This window comes from Marmota flaviventris, chromosome 18 (genome assembly GCF_047511675.1).
Source record: "Marmota flaviventris isolate mMarFla1 chromosome 18, mMarFla1.hap1, whole genome shotgun sequence".
Taxonomy (NCBI): domain Eukaryota; kingdom Metazoa; phylum Chordata; class Mammalia; order Rodentia; family Sciuridae; genus Marmota; species Marmota flaviventris.
Genome location: NC_092515.1, coordinates 16,942,290 through 16,956,872, shown reverse-complemented (window position 1 = coordinate 16,956,872; position 14,583 = coordinate 16,942,290). Strand labels below are relative to the sequence as shown.

The window sequence follows — 14,583 nt, the reverse complement described above, 5'->3', positions numbered from 1 at the left end:
CCAGTGCCCCTTTGCTCATTCCTGTATTGATCAAAGGAACGGGGGATGGAGTGCTCTGTTTATCTCTGTTTGGCCAGGTCTGGGTATATCGAATGGAGCTAGATCCCCAAAGGCACACTGAGAGACCATTATCAGAAAACCACAGATAGACACTGGGCTGGGGGTGGAGGGATAGTATGTCGTCTGAGATTTTGCAGCCCCTTGAGTCCATTGGAAAGCAAAGAAAGACCCTAAGCCTGATTGACATAGTTGTCTAGGAAATGAAGGACCACTTGATAGAAAAACATGAATTTTTCTTAGGCACTAGGGATTAAATCCAGGGACCCTCTACACTGACCTACACCCCCAGCCCTTTTTATTTCTTTTTAAATATTGAGTGAGGGTCTTGCTAAATTGCTAAAGCTGGCCTCTAACTTATAAGCCTTCTGACTCAAAGTCTCCTAAGTAGCTGGAATTACAGGCCTGCACCCAGCTAAAAGCATGGATGTTTAAACCCCTGAGTGACCCTGGGAATGAAGAGATGGCCACAGAAAGAAAAACAACACAGAAAAGCAGATACATCTGCCATTGTGTCCATTCCATTGCCAGAGTTGACAATACTCACTACATATCAGAATCTTGAGAGTTCTTAGAGCTTTAAAAACACCAATGAAAGGCACAGTGACAAAGGGCCTTGAAATAATTACTACTTCAAAATAAAAATATTACATAAAATAATATAAATTAAGTAGCAATGTAAAAATACCAATTGCAAACATTATATTGCACATTTTATTATATGAATATACTGTGTCACATATTCCCATAAGGTAAATGATAAAACATCAAAGTCATGTGGAATTGTACCCGTCACAGAGCACGCAGTAAACTGATTATGAAGACATTGGTGAGAGAGATGCAATTGGTCCCCAAGGCTTTATTTTCTCCCTCGAAATCTCTCTTTTAGGAAAGTGCTTAAAAGAAAAAGTATCAAATAAAGCTGGAGAAATGAGAGTGGAACCAAAGGGTCATTCTAAGTCCCCTTTTGGGTAAAAAAGTGGTAAGTTGCCTCCTTGGCTTCAACCATGCCTAACGGCATGCTTACTCAACAGGAACCATGACAGAAGACCTGCAAAATCAATCCAAACCAGAAAAATCTAAATGCAGTGGTGTGGCGAGCACAAAACTAGCTGGGTGCAGAGCACAAAAAGATAATCTGCTCATGATTCTCCTTTTCCCACCTTGATCTGACCCCTGCCATCGGCCCTTTCACTCATAAGAGGAGCCCATCTTTTTAAAAATATTTTTTAATTGTAGATGGACACAATATCTTTATTTACTTATTTTTATGTAGTGCTGAGGATTGTACCCAGTGCCTCATACATGTGAGGTAAGCGCTCTGCCACAGAGCGACAGCCCTAGCCCAAGAGGAGCCCCTCTTGACCCACATTGGGAAGCAAGTGTCTTTAGAGCATGAGTTTTCCCCTCTCTGTTCTTTGTACACACAGAATAAAGTTTCTGACTGTTTTACTCAACTCAAAAAAAAAAAAGAAAATATTTCAAGTATCACAAATAGAATAGTATTATGAAACCCTACGAACCCATCAGCTCCAAATATCCTACCATTCTTGATTTAGACCTTATTCCTCTTTGCTGATACAGATACACCCGGCAGGATTCACGGTGGTTTCTGAGCCCCTCTAGACTCCTGGACTCCATTTCATCTTCTGACCCTGACCCACCCATCCTTTCTGCAGAACCAGTGCCCAGCGGGGGCTGCCCACTCATGTGCAGAGACTTGGTTGCATGCCTGGCAGAGGCTCAGGGGTTATCCAGTGGTTGGTTCCCTTTGCTCCTGGTACTAATGGGACCCGAGGGGGCGTTTCCCTGCGAGCCTCTCAGCAGCCTGCTAGGACTACAAGGAAATTGCAGCAGCAGACCAGGAGGTTCAAACTGTGTCAACCCAGCCAAGCTGTTCAGCATATGGGACTTCGAGCTTTAACTGCGGGGAAGGACTCTCCCGCTGCTGCCCCAGGACCCGACTCTCACCCGCAGAGGGCGCGACCAGTCCAACTCTTTGAGCTTGGCGCTCTCTCCCTCTCTCTGCTTGTCTTCCAAAACAGAGAATCTTGTCCCGGACCCAGCATTTTACTCCTTAATCCCTTCCCTCTAGAAGTCTCCACGGCTGGGACCCCTAAAGCAGACCTGGCCTGAGGAAGCGAACGTTCGCAGCTTTTAATAACTAATGACAAAGTGCTTGGAGCCAGGTGGATCGCGCCTGTAGTCCCAGCTGCCCCGGAGGATCACTTGACTCCAGAAATTCTAGGCCAACCTGGGTAACATAGCGAAACCCGTCTCCTTAAAAGACAAAGCAAAATAAAATGTTTGTCTTTTCTCTCCCAGTGTTCCCACGCCCTTGGGGTCAGAAGGGTCCACGTCCCTAGCTCCCTCTCCTCCAAGACCAAGGGGTTAGGTCAGAACCTCCGGTACTCTCTGACCCAAAGCCTAAAAGTCCGAGCGCCTAGCTCTCTTCCCCCAGGTCCCAGGTGCTTAGAACGGCTGTCCACTCAAGGACACTAATTCCCCTTGGGGCGGGCCAGGGCTACAAAGACTCCGCCCCCTTCCCCGGGGAGCCGTGACGTAACTGCCACGACAGCCAATCGGGAGTGGAGGTGCCGGATAGCTGGAGGCGGGGGGCGGAGTTTTTGAAGGGCGCGCGGCGGAAGTGACTGTTTCCTTGCCCTTTGGCTTGGGCAGCTGTTTGGCTGCTGTCCACCCGGCCTTTGCTGCTGCTGCCTCCCTGCTGCTATCATGAGCCGGCCCAGCCGGCTGCAGAGGCAAGTTCTGAGCCTCTACCGAGAGCTTCTGCGCGCTGGGCGCGGGAAGCCGGGTGCCGAGGCGCGGGTGCGGGCCGAGTTCCGGCAGAACGCCAGCCTACCGCGCACCGACGTGCTGCGCATCGAGTACCTGTACCGCCGCGGACGGCGCCAGCTGCAGCTGCTGCGCTCCGACCACGCCAAGGCCTTGGGTGCTTTTGTGCGCCCGCGGGGCCCGACGGAGGAGCCTGGCGGCGCGGCGGCCCTGGGGACCCCGCCTGACGATGATGATGGTCCAAAGAGCCCTCTCGACGACACCGGGGCACCGGAGATCCGACCCGATGGACGATGACAGGCAGAAGAGCTCTCTCAGTGGTGCAGAGGGGCCCGCCTGGCTCCTTGAAGGGGCTCGAGAACCCATCTGATGGAAGATGAGAGGTCTTGAGAAACTAGCTCCAGATTTGGGAAACAGCCCTCCTGGCGACATGGGCGTAGAGAGCCCTGTGGTGGACGGTGAGAAATGTCCTACCTTGCCCGATACATGTTGACAGGTCAGTCCCCCCATCCCCTTGGGGTGGCCTGGGAGGCTGAATAGTGCTCTGCGGAGATCTACTTACCCAGAGTCATGGGGAGCCCAGACGCCCCCTCCCTCTGTCATGGACAAAGAGCCTGAGACCCTTCTCTTCCTTCACCTCTGAGAACACATCTACCCCTGGCTCTCAACGGGACTGCCCTTTCCTGTATTTAACTCTGAGAAAAGCAGACTTTTTGCTGAGAAGCACTTTGGAAAGATACTCTGATGAACCGTGAGAAGACTAGAATTCCCTTTGAAAAGCTTACTGACCTCACCCCCATACACTGTGTCAAACTGGAACCACAAGGAAGGGGTGGGGTCTCACCCCCAGCTGATCAGCTTAAGAATCCCTATTTGATTGTTAAAGGGGCAACTCTAACTCTTGTGCCCCTTCTCTCTCAGGACTGTTGCACAAAAGGAATAAAATTGGGGATGTGCTTAGTTCCCTGTTCTTAAGGATTTTATGGGGAATTTTTGAAGACACACACATCCACACCTGGATTTGGCTCTCTCAGAGAGAATGGATGTAGGGAGCTGTCTCTTCCCTTCTGAAGCCCTCTAGCCTGGCAAATTGGTTGAAGTGGCATTGTTCTCTCTCTTGGGTAAATCCAAGGAGGAGACCCATCCTAGCTTCACTTCAAAAAGACTCCAGTTGACTCCTTTTAAATCAAGTAATAAATCAGGAGAGGAAAAGGTGGAGCTGAGGCAGTAGTGGGGATCTCATATTCTTTTCAGTGTTTCACAAAATCTAGAAACTTACACATCTTCAAACCTGATTGAGGAGTCCAACCTCAGCTAGAAGCTGGGATTTTTGTTAGCAAGGCCCTGGGACAGGGGGCAGGGAGATGGACCCACAAAACACAGGCATACCCCTTCTCCTGTTCCCGTACGAACCTTCCCTGAACATTACCTAGAGTACTATATTTTGCAACCCTGAACTGTATTTGCATCCAAGTCAGTTAAGAAAGTGGAAGAGGGATGAATTCTTGCAGATGCAATTGAGGAAAGGAGGATCTTAGAGAGGAACCCAGACCTTGACTGAAGAGAGGCCAGACAGAAAAGACAGTCACTGCCCTAATCCCAATGGAGAAGCCAGGCACCCAAACATTTATAAAAATGGCTTGAAATTTGAAGAATTAGGAGTTTTTCAGAAAGTAGCTATAGACTTCTAAGAGGAGGATCACTGAGGATAAAGGCCTGATAGGGGCAAGGGGGAGAAATACAGGGTCCTAGTGAGGACCTAGAGTGCCTCAGACAACAAAGCTGTGGCACTGCTCTGTGTCATCTCCTCTACTTCTGTCTCTGAATAGTCTTCACCATGGGACCTTAGTCATCTATTCATCTCTCAGCCTCAGTTTTTTTCCATCAAGGTGACTCTGTCCAGGCTCCATTTCAGAATTAAAATAAAGATTTGTAACTAATGGGGTGCCAGGTCAGTGGCGCATACCTATAATCCCAGTAGTTCAGGAGGCTGAGACAGGAGGATCACAAGTTGAAAGCCAGCCTCAGCAACAGCGAGGCATTAAACAACTCAGTGAGACTCTGTCTATAAACAAAATACAAAATAGGGCTGGGGATGTGACTCAGTGGTCAAGTGCCCCTGGGTTCAATCCCTGGCGCACCCCCCCCCCGACAAAAAGAAACTAATAGGATCCTACCCATCCAGCCCCTGTTATGTCTTCCAGCCTTACCTCCCACCTGGCTACATGATCTTGAGCCCTAATAAGCTCCAGGATGGAGCTTCCAGCAGGGTTCCCACTGAGCTGAGCAACCTGGGTCAGCAGAGGAGGAGACATTCACCTGGGTGTTGTGGTGGAATGGAGTTTGAAAGTAGGAAGGACGTGGAGGGAATGCTCCTTTGACAGAGGAGGTGTGCAGGTAAGGGAAGGTTAAGAGCAGGACTACAGAACTCGAATGCCAGTTGATCATAGCTCTAGCACTTGCTGATTACACGGTCATGGGCAAGTGGTTTAACAACCTCTTTGCACCTTTGTGCCCTTATTGATGAAATGAGCATAGTAATAGGCCCCATCACATGACTGTTATGAACCAGTGAGCAGCCAGCGATGGTACTTCCTCTGCCCGCCACTGAACCCTCCAGCTTGAGTTCAATTGCAGCTGCAGAAGCAGGTTCCCAGCAGGCTGCCAGCTTCCTGCCCATAGCCCTACCTCTCTGCTTCTTTGCTGAAGGGTTTCTGGGAGTCAAAGAAGGTGCTTTAGTGCCCCTGGGGGCAACCCTTAGCCGTGGGGAACAGCAGTCACTGGATGAGTGCCCAGACCTGCCTCTTGTCCATCGAGCCGATCATAATACATGTTCAAGCTTCCTCAGAGGTCCCTATGGGATTGAGCCCCTGTTGCCCACAGTGGTCACCACTCCATGAACAGTATTCTTGGCCTTCCCCCCAGCCCTGCCTCACTCTCCCCACTCATGCTTCCTGGATCACCTCCCAAATAAAATTCCTCATCCAAGTCTGGGGCTCAGCATGTGCTTCTGTGTAAAGGAGGGGACTCTGCTGATGCTCTGGGACTGTCTACTGCTCTATTCTTTCACTCTGCCAAGGCCCACTGTTAACATTTTTCAACTCCTTGCCCTGGTCTATTAAAAAATAATCTCCTAGTCCAAGAAAATTGCTATAAAGCAATTGCTATAAAGTTGGAGTAATTTAGAATATGGATTGTGGGTTAATAATAGATTTGAACTGAGTTGTAAAATTTCCTGATTTTTCCCCCAGTACTGTGGGTTAAATACAGAGGTGCTGTGCCACTAAGCTACATTGCCAGTCCTTTTTATTTTGAGATGGGGTCTCACAAAGTTTCCCTGGCTGGCCTCAAACCCGTGGTTCTCCTGTCTCAGCCTCCTGGAAAGTGTGCATTACCACACCGGTAGAATTCCTGATTTTGACAACTGTATTCTAATTGCAGAAGAGAATGCCTTTTGTTTTGTTTTGTTTGCAGTGCTGGGAATCAAACCCAGAGTCTCACATTTGAGAGTTTTCTGTCATTGAGCTACACGCCCAGCCCGCCCTTGTTCTTAAGACATACACATTAAAGTATTTATTTTTAAAGTATTTAGAAGTGAAGAGTCATCATGTCTGCAGCCTACTCTCAAAAATTTCCAAAACATGCAAGCGTGCACGTATGTGAATTTGTACATACACATATATAATAGCAAGAATGTGAATGGTGGGGCTGAAGTGTAGCTCAGTGGTAGAGGGCTTGCCTAACACGTGTGAGGCACTGGTTTGATCCTCAGCACCACATGGAAATAAATAAAGGTATTGTATCCATCTACAACTAAAAAACATTTAAAAAAGAAAGAAAGAAAGAAGGACTGGGGTGTTTCTCAGTGGTAGAGCACCCCTGGTTTTCAGTAATTGAACCAAGTTTCAAAAATGAAAAATCAAGAAAAGTCAGTGGTGACTGGAGGAAGAAGGGCTGAGGAAGGAGGATTGCAAGTTCAAGGACAGCCTCAGCAACTTAGCAAGATCCTCAGCAATTTAGGAAGAGCTTGTCTTTTAAAATAAAATTTAAAAAGGACTGGAAATATAACTCAGTGGTATAATGCCCCTGAATTCAATCCCTAGTACCCCCCCCAAAAAAAAATTAATGGTTATACCAATTCAGAATCCCCTTACTTGAAATGCTAAAGACCAATGCATTTGATTTAGATTTTGGAATATTTGTGTCTACATAGTGAATCATCTTGAGGGTGGGACCCAAGTTTAAACATAGAATTAATTTGTGATTCACCTTATACACATAACCTAAAAGTACTTTTATATATATTGATATTTTTAATTAGTTTGAGCCAGGTACTATGGTGGGCACCTATAGTCTCAGCTACTCAGGAGACTGAAGTAGGAGGATTCCTTGAGCCCAGGACTTCAAGATCAGCCTGGGCAACATGGGAGACCCCATCTCAAAAGTAAATAAGTAAATAAATAAAAATTTTTAGAAGAAATGAAGCTTCCTGGTGTTGAATTTTCTACTTGTAGCATCATATTGGTATTTAAAAATTTCAAGTTTTGAGGCTTTTTAGATTTGAGATTTTCAGATTAGGGGTGTTCAACCTGGGTCATTGTCTTACCAGTCATTGTCATCTTTGGGCCTGAAAGACAATGGCACATTTTTATAAAAGAGAAGCTGATATTTTGAGACTTTACAAAACTCATGCATAGCTGCTGCTTCACAATTTTATTTCAAAATCAATTAAATAAAATTTCCACTTTTTTTTTTTTGTCTTTGAAAAAATAAAGACCTTATTTGGCCTTCCTTATAGAGTCTGATCGCCACTCTACCAGGAATCACAGATTACTAGAATATGTTCTTATCTTGGGTCACAAATTCAGCTGTCCCAAGGTACCAATGACCAGATGCATGAGATGGCCCAGGAAGGCCTTGGAGAACTCTGGGAAATTCACTGTACCAGAGGAGGAGCCACCGACCCCACACCTAGAACTTCCCGTCACTCCTGCTCAGCACTCTCCCTTGAACAGCGTCACCCTGGGTGCAATGATGTGGAGAAATTACTATGGAATATTTTGACAATGAAAAAAGTATCATGACCAGATTTTTGTTTATATATACATAAAATTTTTTGTACTAATGATTGAACCCAGAGGTTTTACCACTGAGACATATCCCCAGCCCTTTTTATTTTTCATTTTGAGACAGCATCTCATTAAGTTGCCTAGGGCCTCACTCAATTGCTGAGGCTGGCTTTGAACTTCCCGGCCTCAGCCTCCCAAGCTGCTGGTATTACAGACATGCACCACTGCACCCAGCAGTCATTATTTTTATATTGACTATATATTGAAGTGATATATTTTGGACATACCAGGTAAAATACAACATAAATCTTTAAAATTAATTTCACCTATTTTTACTGTTTTAGTCTACTAGAAGATTTTAAATTGCATTTGTGTCTTGCATTACATTACTACTGGACATGCAGCTTGTTTTCTCACTACTGTTTGTTCTAAAGGCAGTTATAACATAGCAACAGAATTATTACCTTGACTTCCTCAGCTTCTTTATTTAAATTGCACCCTCTGCCAGGCACAGTGGTGTATACCTTTAATCCCAGCAACTTGGGAGTCTGAGGCAAGAGGATCACAAGTTCAAGGCCAGTCTAGGGCAACTTAGAAGACTCTCAGCAATTTAGCAAGACCTTATCTCAAAATAAAAAATTAAAATGGGCTGGAATGTAGTTCAGTGGTAGAGCACCCCTGGGTTCAATCCCCAGTACTGCCAAATAAACAAAAAACAAAAACATGGGGGGTTCCCATGGATGGGCACCTTTAGTCCCAGCTACTCCAGCAGGTTGAGGCAGGTGGATAGCAACTTAATGAGGCCCTGTCTCAAAAACAAAACTTTTTTTAGAAAGGAGGTCTGAGGATCTAGCTCAGAGGCAGAGTGCTCCTGGGCTCAATCCCTAGTACTGCAAAAATAAGTGAATGAATAAATTGTACCCCCCTAAAAAACAAAAACATAATTATGCTCCCTATAGCTTTGCCTACTTTTTCTCCTTAGCATTTATAACCAATATGATTTACTACATATTTTACTTATTGGGACTCTCCCACTAGAATGTCAGCTTCGTGAGGACAAGGATTTTAATCTGCCTTGTTCACTGTAGTATCCTCTTGACCAGGGCCTGGCTCCTAGCAGATAATCTTCATCTGTTTAATGAATGAATTAAGATTTGCTCCGTTCCTAGGTTTTTTAGGTCAATATTGCTAACACCGTGCTGGCCCTATTTGTTGGTGATGCCAGGGAGGCCACAGCCCCTCCACGGGGGGCAGAGACAGGGTCTGGCCTTTGAAACAAGACAGACATGACTTGCATTCTGGATTTCCCTAGACTTGCAGTCTGTCCTGGAATCTGCTGCTTCCCTTCCTCTTCAGTATCTGTTCCCCTGCTTCAAGTAAGAGTCCCTCAATTTTCTTTTAGAGATCTTCCCTTCCCTCATTTTCAGTTTACATGGTTCAGGCAGGGCTGACTGGTCTCCAGTAGATATGGGACATGTGGCCCAAGCCAGAGAAGCCACCCTTAAGACTTAGCTAGAATTATAAAGAACGAGTGACTCTCCTTTTGGCTGCTAAATTGGTGGCAGATATACCTGAAAGTTTTGAGGGCTACTTTGGTCACCACTAGGATAAGAACAAAGCTGAAGCAGGAGACATCATTTGAGTCCCTGGATCTAGCTGTTCTCAATTTCTCAGTTTCCCACAAAAATAAATTCCCATTTCTGTTTAACATAGTGAGGATTGGGCTTCAGCCACTTGCTCCATATGTGGCCTTAGCCTGTGACTTCTTTTTGAGCCTTGTTCAGTAGGCCCACATCATGGGCAGTGGTGAGAATTCCAGGAGAGGAGATCTGTGTTAAGAGAATATCCAGGAGACCACCACAGAGCTCCTGCCCCTGTTCTTAAGTCTGATTCTGTTCCCACCTCTTTTCTCCATACTTTTAAGTTTGAAGGAGACTGGACTTCAGGACCACTCTGGCAATTCCGTCTGGTGCTGAAGAGCGCTGGAAGCAGGTGATGGCCCAGCAGGGGAGCAACCCTACCCTCCTGTGTAGAGTGTTTGAACAGAGTTCCTGTGTGGATAGTCAGGGCTGACAGCAGTTGTCTCTGGCAGCTCACCCACAACACCTGCTCCCTTCTCCTGCCTGCCTCCAGCTTCCTGTGGCAAGCATTTGTGCTCCTTTGCCTGAGGGAGGGGCCTTCCCAGAAGGGACAGGCTGGCAGTGGTGGAGAGTCAATGTTGCCAGAAAAAGTCCATCTCAGTGAAAGATGGAAGCTGAGATGTAAATGCCCCAAAGAGTGAAGAATACCCAACATGTGGTGCCTTAGGAACCCAGAACAGCAACCAGCTCATGAACCAATGTAAGCTTTCTCCCTTTCCTGGTTCACTTCCTCATTCCCCTACCACTCTTCCGAGGATCACCTCCCAGTCAGCTACTTTAGCATGAATCTTTGTATCTGGGTCTGGGGGAACCCAGCCCAAGATGGGCTCATTCAGTTCCATGTTCTGTGCTCAAGACAAAGTAGTCTACAGAGGGGGCTGTCCAGACACATCAGGGCTGTATCCCAGTTTCTGGGTAATCAAACAACCAACAGCCTCACACATCCTTTGACAATGACCATTTATTACCCATGTCTGGGCTGGGTACTCAGATTGGGGGGAGACCATTGACATAGCTAAGCATCAGGTGGGGCATCTTGGCCTGTCGGGCATGAGAGCAGCAGGGGCCCCCTGAAATGGGCAGAAACAATGTGACACCCATCAGAAGAAAGAAGAAGAGGATAAGGAGGAAGGTCAGGGGCCATCTGGATGCAGGAGCAGAGGCCCTGAGGGGGGAACGGAAATGTTAGATACACAGGTGGGCTACCACCACGAGCCCAGTTTCTCACATCCCAAGACCAATGTCTTCCAAGCATCTCACCCAGGATCCACCTCCAGCATCACATCCTGAAGACGAGGAGATGTTTGCCTCTTCTTGTCCTAAGGTGGACAGCAGCCAGCAGCAGAATGGATAGATGTCACCCTCAATGTGGCCTTTCCCTTACTACTATAGACTTGCAAGACCAGTCTTATTTATCTTCCTTTCCTCTTTCCCCCCAGGCCCCCACATGGACTCGAGAGTGTCTCCAAGTGTGGTGGATGTCTGTCTGTCTCTATGCAATCCAATCCTCTTTTTCCTGATAATATTGGCTTAGTTTGGCGGGGCCAGGTGTGGGGATCATGTCTCCCCCTTCATAGACCTTCAGGCTCAAGTGTAGCTGACTCCCACCTCCTCCACTTTCACTATTGGTCATGTGATCCAGATGTGACCAATCAGAGCATTCTGATTAGATGGGGTGGGGTATAACTCATGACCCAAGCAGGGCAGCCCTGGGACTTTGGCTGCTGCCAGTAGGTCAGGAGCATTGTCTTTCCCTGGGGTGCGTAAAGCTGTGGGCAGTGAGTGTGTAACAGCCAGAGCAGCACTGAGGAGAAAGCCACCTCAGGGAAGTAGTACTCAAGAGAGGGAGGGGACTGAGCCCTGATAGAATTTAAGATCTGAATTCAGCAGTGCCTGGACTTTTCAGTTACAAGGAACAAAGAGCATTCCCCTTTTTTTCTATGTTGGTCAATTTTGGTTAGTTTTTCGTTACTTGCCATAAAGGTCCTCAATTGCTATACCTGGCTGAGGACCAGCTCACCTGAGGCTTCTGGAGCAGGGAGCGTCTTCGGTGACCTATTAAATGTTTCTGGTGGCTAAACCCCAATGAGAGCACATCCTGTGAGGAAAGAGAGGTGTGGAAAATTGCAGCAAAGAAAAACATGGTTAGGGGAGGGTCTAGAAAGGGGAGTGTCACAGGGATAAGATTCTGGGGGAACAAAGAAATCTCAAGGGAGAGATAGAGAGGGGAAGAGCCAGAGAAACCAAGAGGGGAGGGGCATTATTTATTCATTTCCTCAACAAATATTTGATGAGTGTCTATTACATGTTACTCTAGGAACTCAGGGACAGTGGGGATGGAAAGAGGGAAAGTCCTGGCCTCCATGGAGCTTATATTCTAGGCAGAGATGCCAAAAAATAAATAAATAAATATATAATGTCAAACTACAGGAAGTTCTGTGAGGAAATACAGTAGTAAGATAAGGAGTGCTATTGTCGGAGGCTAGGGAAGGCCTCTGACAAGGTGACATTTGAGGAGAGACTAGAATGAAATCAGGGAGTGAACTGAATGTGAACCCCAGGCCTCTGAGATGAGAGCTGTGACACAGAAAGTGAGGGGCACAGGGACAGGAAATAGCATTGAGGATGCAGGTAGAGATGGGAAGGAGGGAGACAGAGAGAGGGACTCCTGGAGACAAAGAGACAGGTGGTAGGATCAAGGGACTCCTGGAGACACTGAGAGACGGAGAGGGACAGACAGCCATTAAGACCTCAGTAAAAGGAAACGCCCATGCTACAATACACAAAGGGGGCTCTGGGGGTGCCTGGGCAGAGTTGGGGAGCCCTCAAGAGGGACTTCTCTCACCTCAAGACTTTGTCCCCTGCCCTGGAGGCTCCTGTGGCCACACAGCTCACAAGGAGGCCCTGGTGTCTGTGTTGTCTTTTGCTTCGAGGGTCCAAGCTCCCCAACATCCCCTGCTGGGTCCCACTCCAACTCTGCAGGGGTGGGGAGGTTACTGGGTGCCCAGGGCCCTGAGGCCCCATCAGGTCCTGGCCCATCCAAGTTCCCCTCAACCTCCAAGTCCTGGTCTGGCATATTGGCCTTCTCGAACACCTGAGTCAAAGGACAGAGTTCATAGGAGTTGGGGGGCCGGGGGTTGGGGCCTGGGGCCTGCACTGAGGACAACCAGGGCAGTTTGTACCAGGCTGTAGCTGGCCAGCTGGGCCTGCAGCTGCCAGAGCCGTCGGAAGATGGTGTCTCGGTGTGCTCCAAGGGCCCTCAGGATCTGTTCCAGAGATGCCCAAGCCCTGGGCTCACTGCGCTGTGCCAGTCCCTCACCAAATGTTAGCAGTGCATCCACACGCTCAGCTGCCCCTCGCAGATCTGCCTGGAGGGCCTGGACACATGGTTAGACATCACCCCACACATATGCCAGGGAGGCCAGAGACTAGAACCTGAATCACCCCCTTTCCTGTTTCCTACCCAGAAACCTTGAACACGTACTAAACCCACTTCTCACTGCAGAAAGCTGGAACCCACTCCTGGGGCCCTGCCCACCCTCCTGCATCCTGTCCTCCCAACGCCCACCTGTAGTTGGACCATCCTGCGCTGGGCCAGTGTCCAGGGCCCAAGGCCTTGCTCCAGGTCCTGCAGCTGGAGACCCAGCCCCAACAGGCAGAGGTGCAGACTGTCCTGCTCAGCCTCCAGTGCCTCCAGGCCAGAGCCAGGGTGCTGGGGAACACAGGGGGCTGAACCAGGGTCAGTGGGCCAATCAAGATAATACCTCCACCCTTCTGCAAGCTGCTGCTTTCTGGATGCTTCTCTGCACCAGAGTCCATTCCTGAGGCTACATCAGGGTTGTTCCCACCCGAGGGGCCTTCCACTTGGAGGATGGGGACATATAATTCAAGGTCTACAGATTTTTAAGCTTCCTTGAAACTTGGATATATGGGGCATGGGAGTCTGGACAGGGAGGGAGCTGATCCCTGAGAAAAATGGAGGTGTATCCAGACACCTAATTGGTAAAATATTGAAATATTTTTATAACAATTAGTAAAGAAATGTTTTCCACAGCACCTCACACCACCACCACAGATGCCCAACACCTTTCCAGAATCATCTCCTCATCTCCAAAACAGAGGTCAGATTCTGGGGGACAGAGAAGGCTGACATAAAGGGGTCTATTCACCTCAGCTCACCTCATGGTGTTTGTTCCCATCTGGGTCCTCCTGGAAAGAGGGCGTTGATGTTCTTGGGGGCTCAGTGCCCCTCAACCCACCCTGGACATGCCCAGGAGGGTCCAAGAAGTCCTGCGCCTGCTCTCTCCTGGGATGTAAGGAGTATTTGCAGGTCCCTGATGGGCCGCAGTACCTCATTTCTGTCCACCCTAACCCCATCCCAGTTACCTCTCCCATGTCCCCAGATGATCATAGCCATAGCACCTCCCGGCCCTAAATGGCCCCTGCCGTTGCTCCCACCGTTACGGAACCAAGTTTTAAAAGCCCCAGCCCCCACCTGATTATCTCCTCTCCAGATGCAGGACAGACGGTGCATCCAGCAATGTCCGGCTCCCTAGGGGCTCCTGGGGGATGATTGAGAGGCTCTGAGGGGAGCCTAGGTAGGGACAGGGCCATATCTGGGGGCCTGGGTACAAAGAATCAGGTGAAGGCACCTGTTAAGAGCCTTTTGCCTAATAATGGTGTCTCCTAGACTTCCTCAGCAGGACTCACTCAGGCCTGAAGCTGCCAGAGGCCCAGGGGCAGGTCTGGCACCACCCATTCCTAGAGAAACAAGACCCAGGTAATTTGATGCCCTGCTGAGGTGAAAGCAGAGCCACTTAACTCCTTCCTCCCTAGCAGGACCTGCAGCCAAACCTCCCAGCATCACCTCACCCCAGTCCAAGGGGGGTCCAAGATAGAAAGCCTCAAAAGCCCTGGATTCTGACCCCCTAAGTGACCCATAAGTCTGACCTCCAGGGCCCACGCCATCCACTTAAAGTCCCAGATGCAGTGCCCCTCAAGAAAACAAGAATCTGTACTGTGGC

The 14,583-nt window shown here is 48.4% G+C and overlaps 2 protein-coding genes across 5 annotated transcripts; one reads left to right on the top strand and one right to left on the bottom strand.

The window, feature by feature from the left end:
- Positions 1-2,686: 2,686 nt before the first annotated feature.
- Sdhaf1 (succinate dehydrogenase complex assembly factor 1) lies at positions 2,687-3,810 on the top strand. The gene has a single exon (XM_027941353.2). It carries the CDS (start codon positions 2,791-2,793, stop codon positions 3,145-3,147), a length of 357 nt encoding a protein of 118 aa, XP_027797154.2. The 5' UTR covers positions 2,687-2,790; the 3' UTR covers positions 3,148-3,810.
- Positions 3,811-10,500: 6,690 nt separating this feature from the next.
- Syne4 (spectrin repeat containing nuclear envelope family member 4) lies at positions 10,501-14,509 on the bottom strand. 4 transcript variants are annotated; one of them, XM_071605221.1, is made up of 9 exons: positions 14,212-14,509; positions 14,055-14,121; positions 13,739-13,768; positions 13,128-13,271; positions 12,742-12,936; positions 12,405-12,653; positions 11,580-11,657; positions 10,820-10,878; positions 10,501-10,724 (listed from the first exon to the last, which is right to left on the bottom strand). In XM_071605221.1, exons 2-9 carry the CDS (start codon positions 14,091-14,093, stop codon positions 10,547-10,549), a joined length of 972 nt encoding a protein of 323 aa, XP_071461322.1. In that variant the 5' UTR covers positions 14,094-14,121; positions 14,212-14,509; the 3' UTR covers positions 10,501-10,546. The 4 variants fall into 4 exon arrangements, with proteins under 4 accessions (XP_071461322.1, XP_027797115.2, XP_071461323.1 ...); XM_027941314.2 differs by having other exon boundaries at positions 13,739-13,865; positions 14,055-14,509; XM_071605222.1 differs by having other exon boundaries at positions 12,742-12,927; positions 13,739-13,865; positions 14,055-14,509.
- Positions 14,510-14,583: the final 74 nt, after the last annotated feature.

Excerpts from the sequence above, each read along its gene's own strand:
- Syne4 (XM_027941314.2), bottom strand. The coding sequence starts at position 14,173 with ATGGCCCTGTCCCTACCTAGGCTCCCCTCAGAGCCTCTCAATCATCCC. Across the intron at positions 13,272-13,738 it reads ATGGGAACAAACACCATGAG|CACCCTGGCTCTGGCCTGGA; the intron begins GTGAGCTGAGGT and ends TGTGTTCCCCAG. Across the intron at positions 11,658-12,404 it reads GCAGGGGACAAAGTCTTGAG|GATGTGCTCTCATTGGGGTT; the intron begins GTGAGAGAAGTC and ends CTTTCCTCACAG.
- Sdhaf1 (XM_027941353.2), top strand. The coding sequence starts at position 2,791 with ATGAGCCGGCCCAGCCGGCTGCAGAGGCAAGTTCTGAGCCTCTACCGA.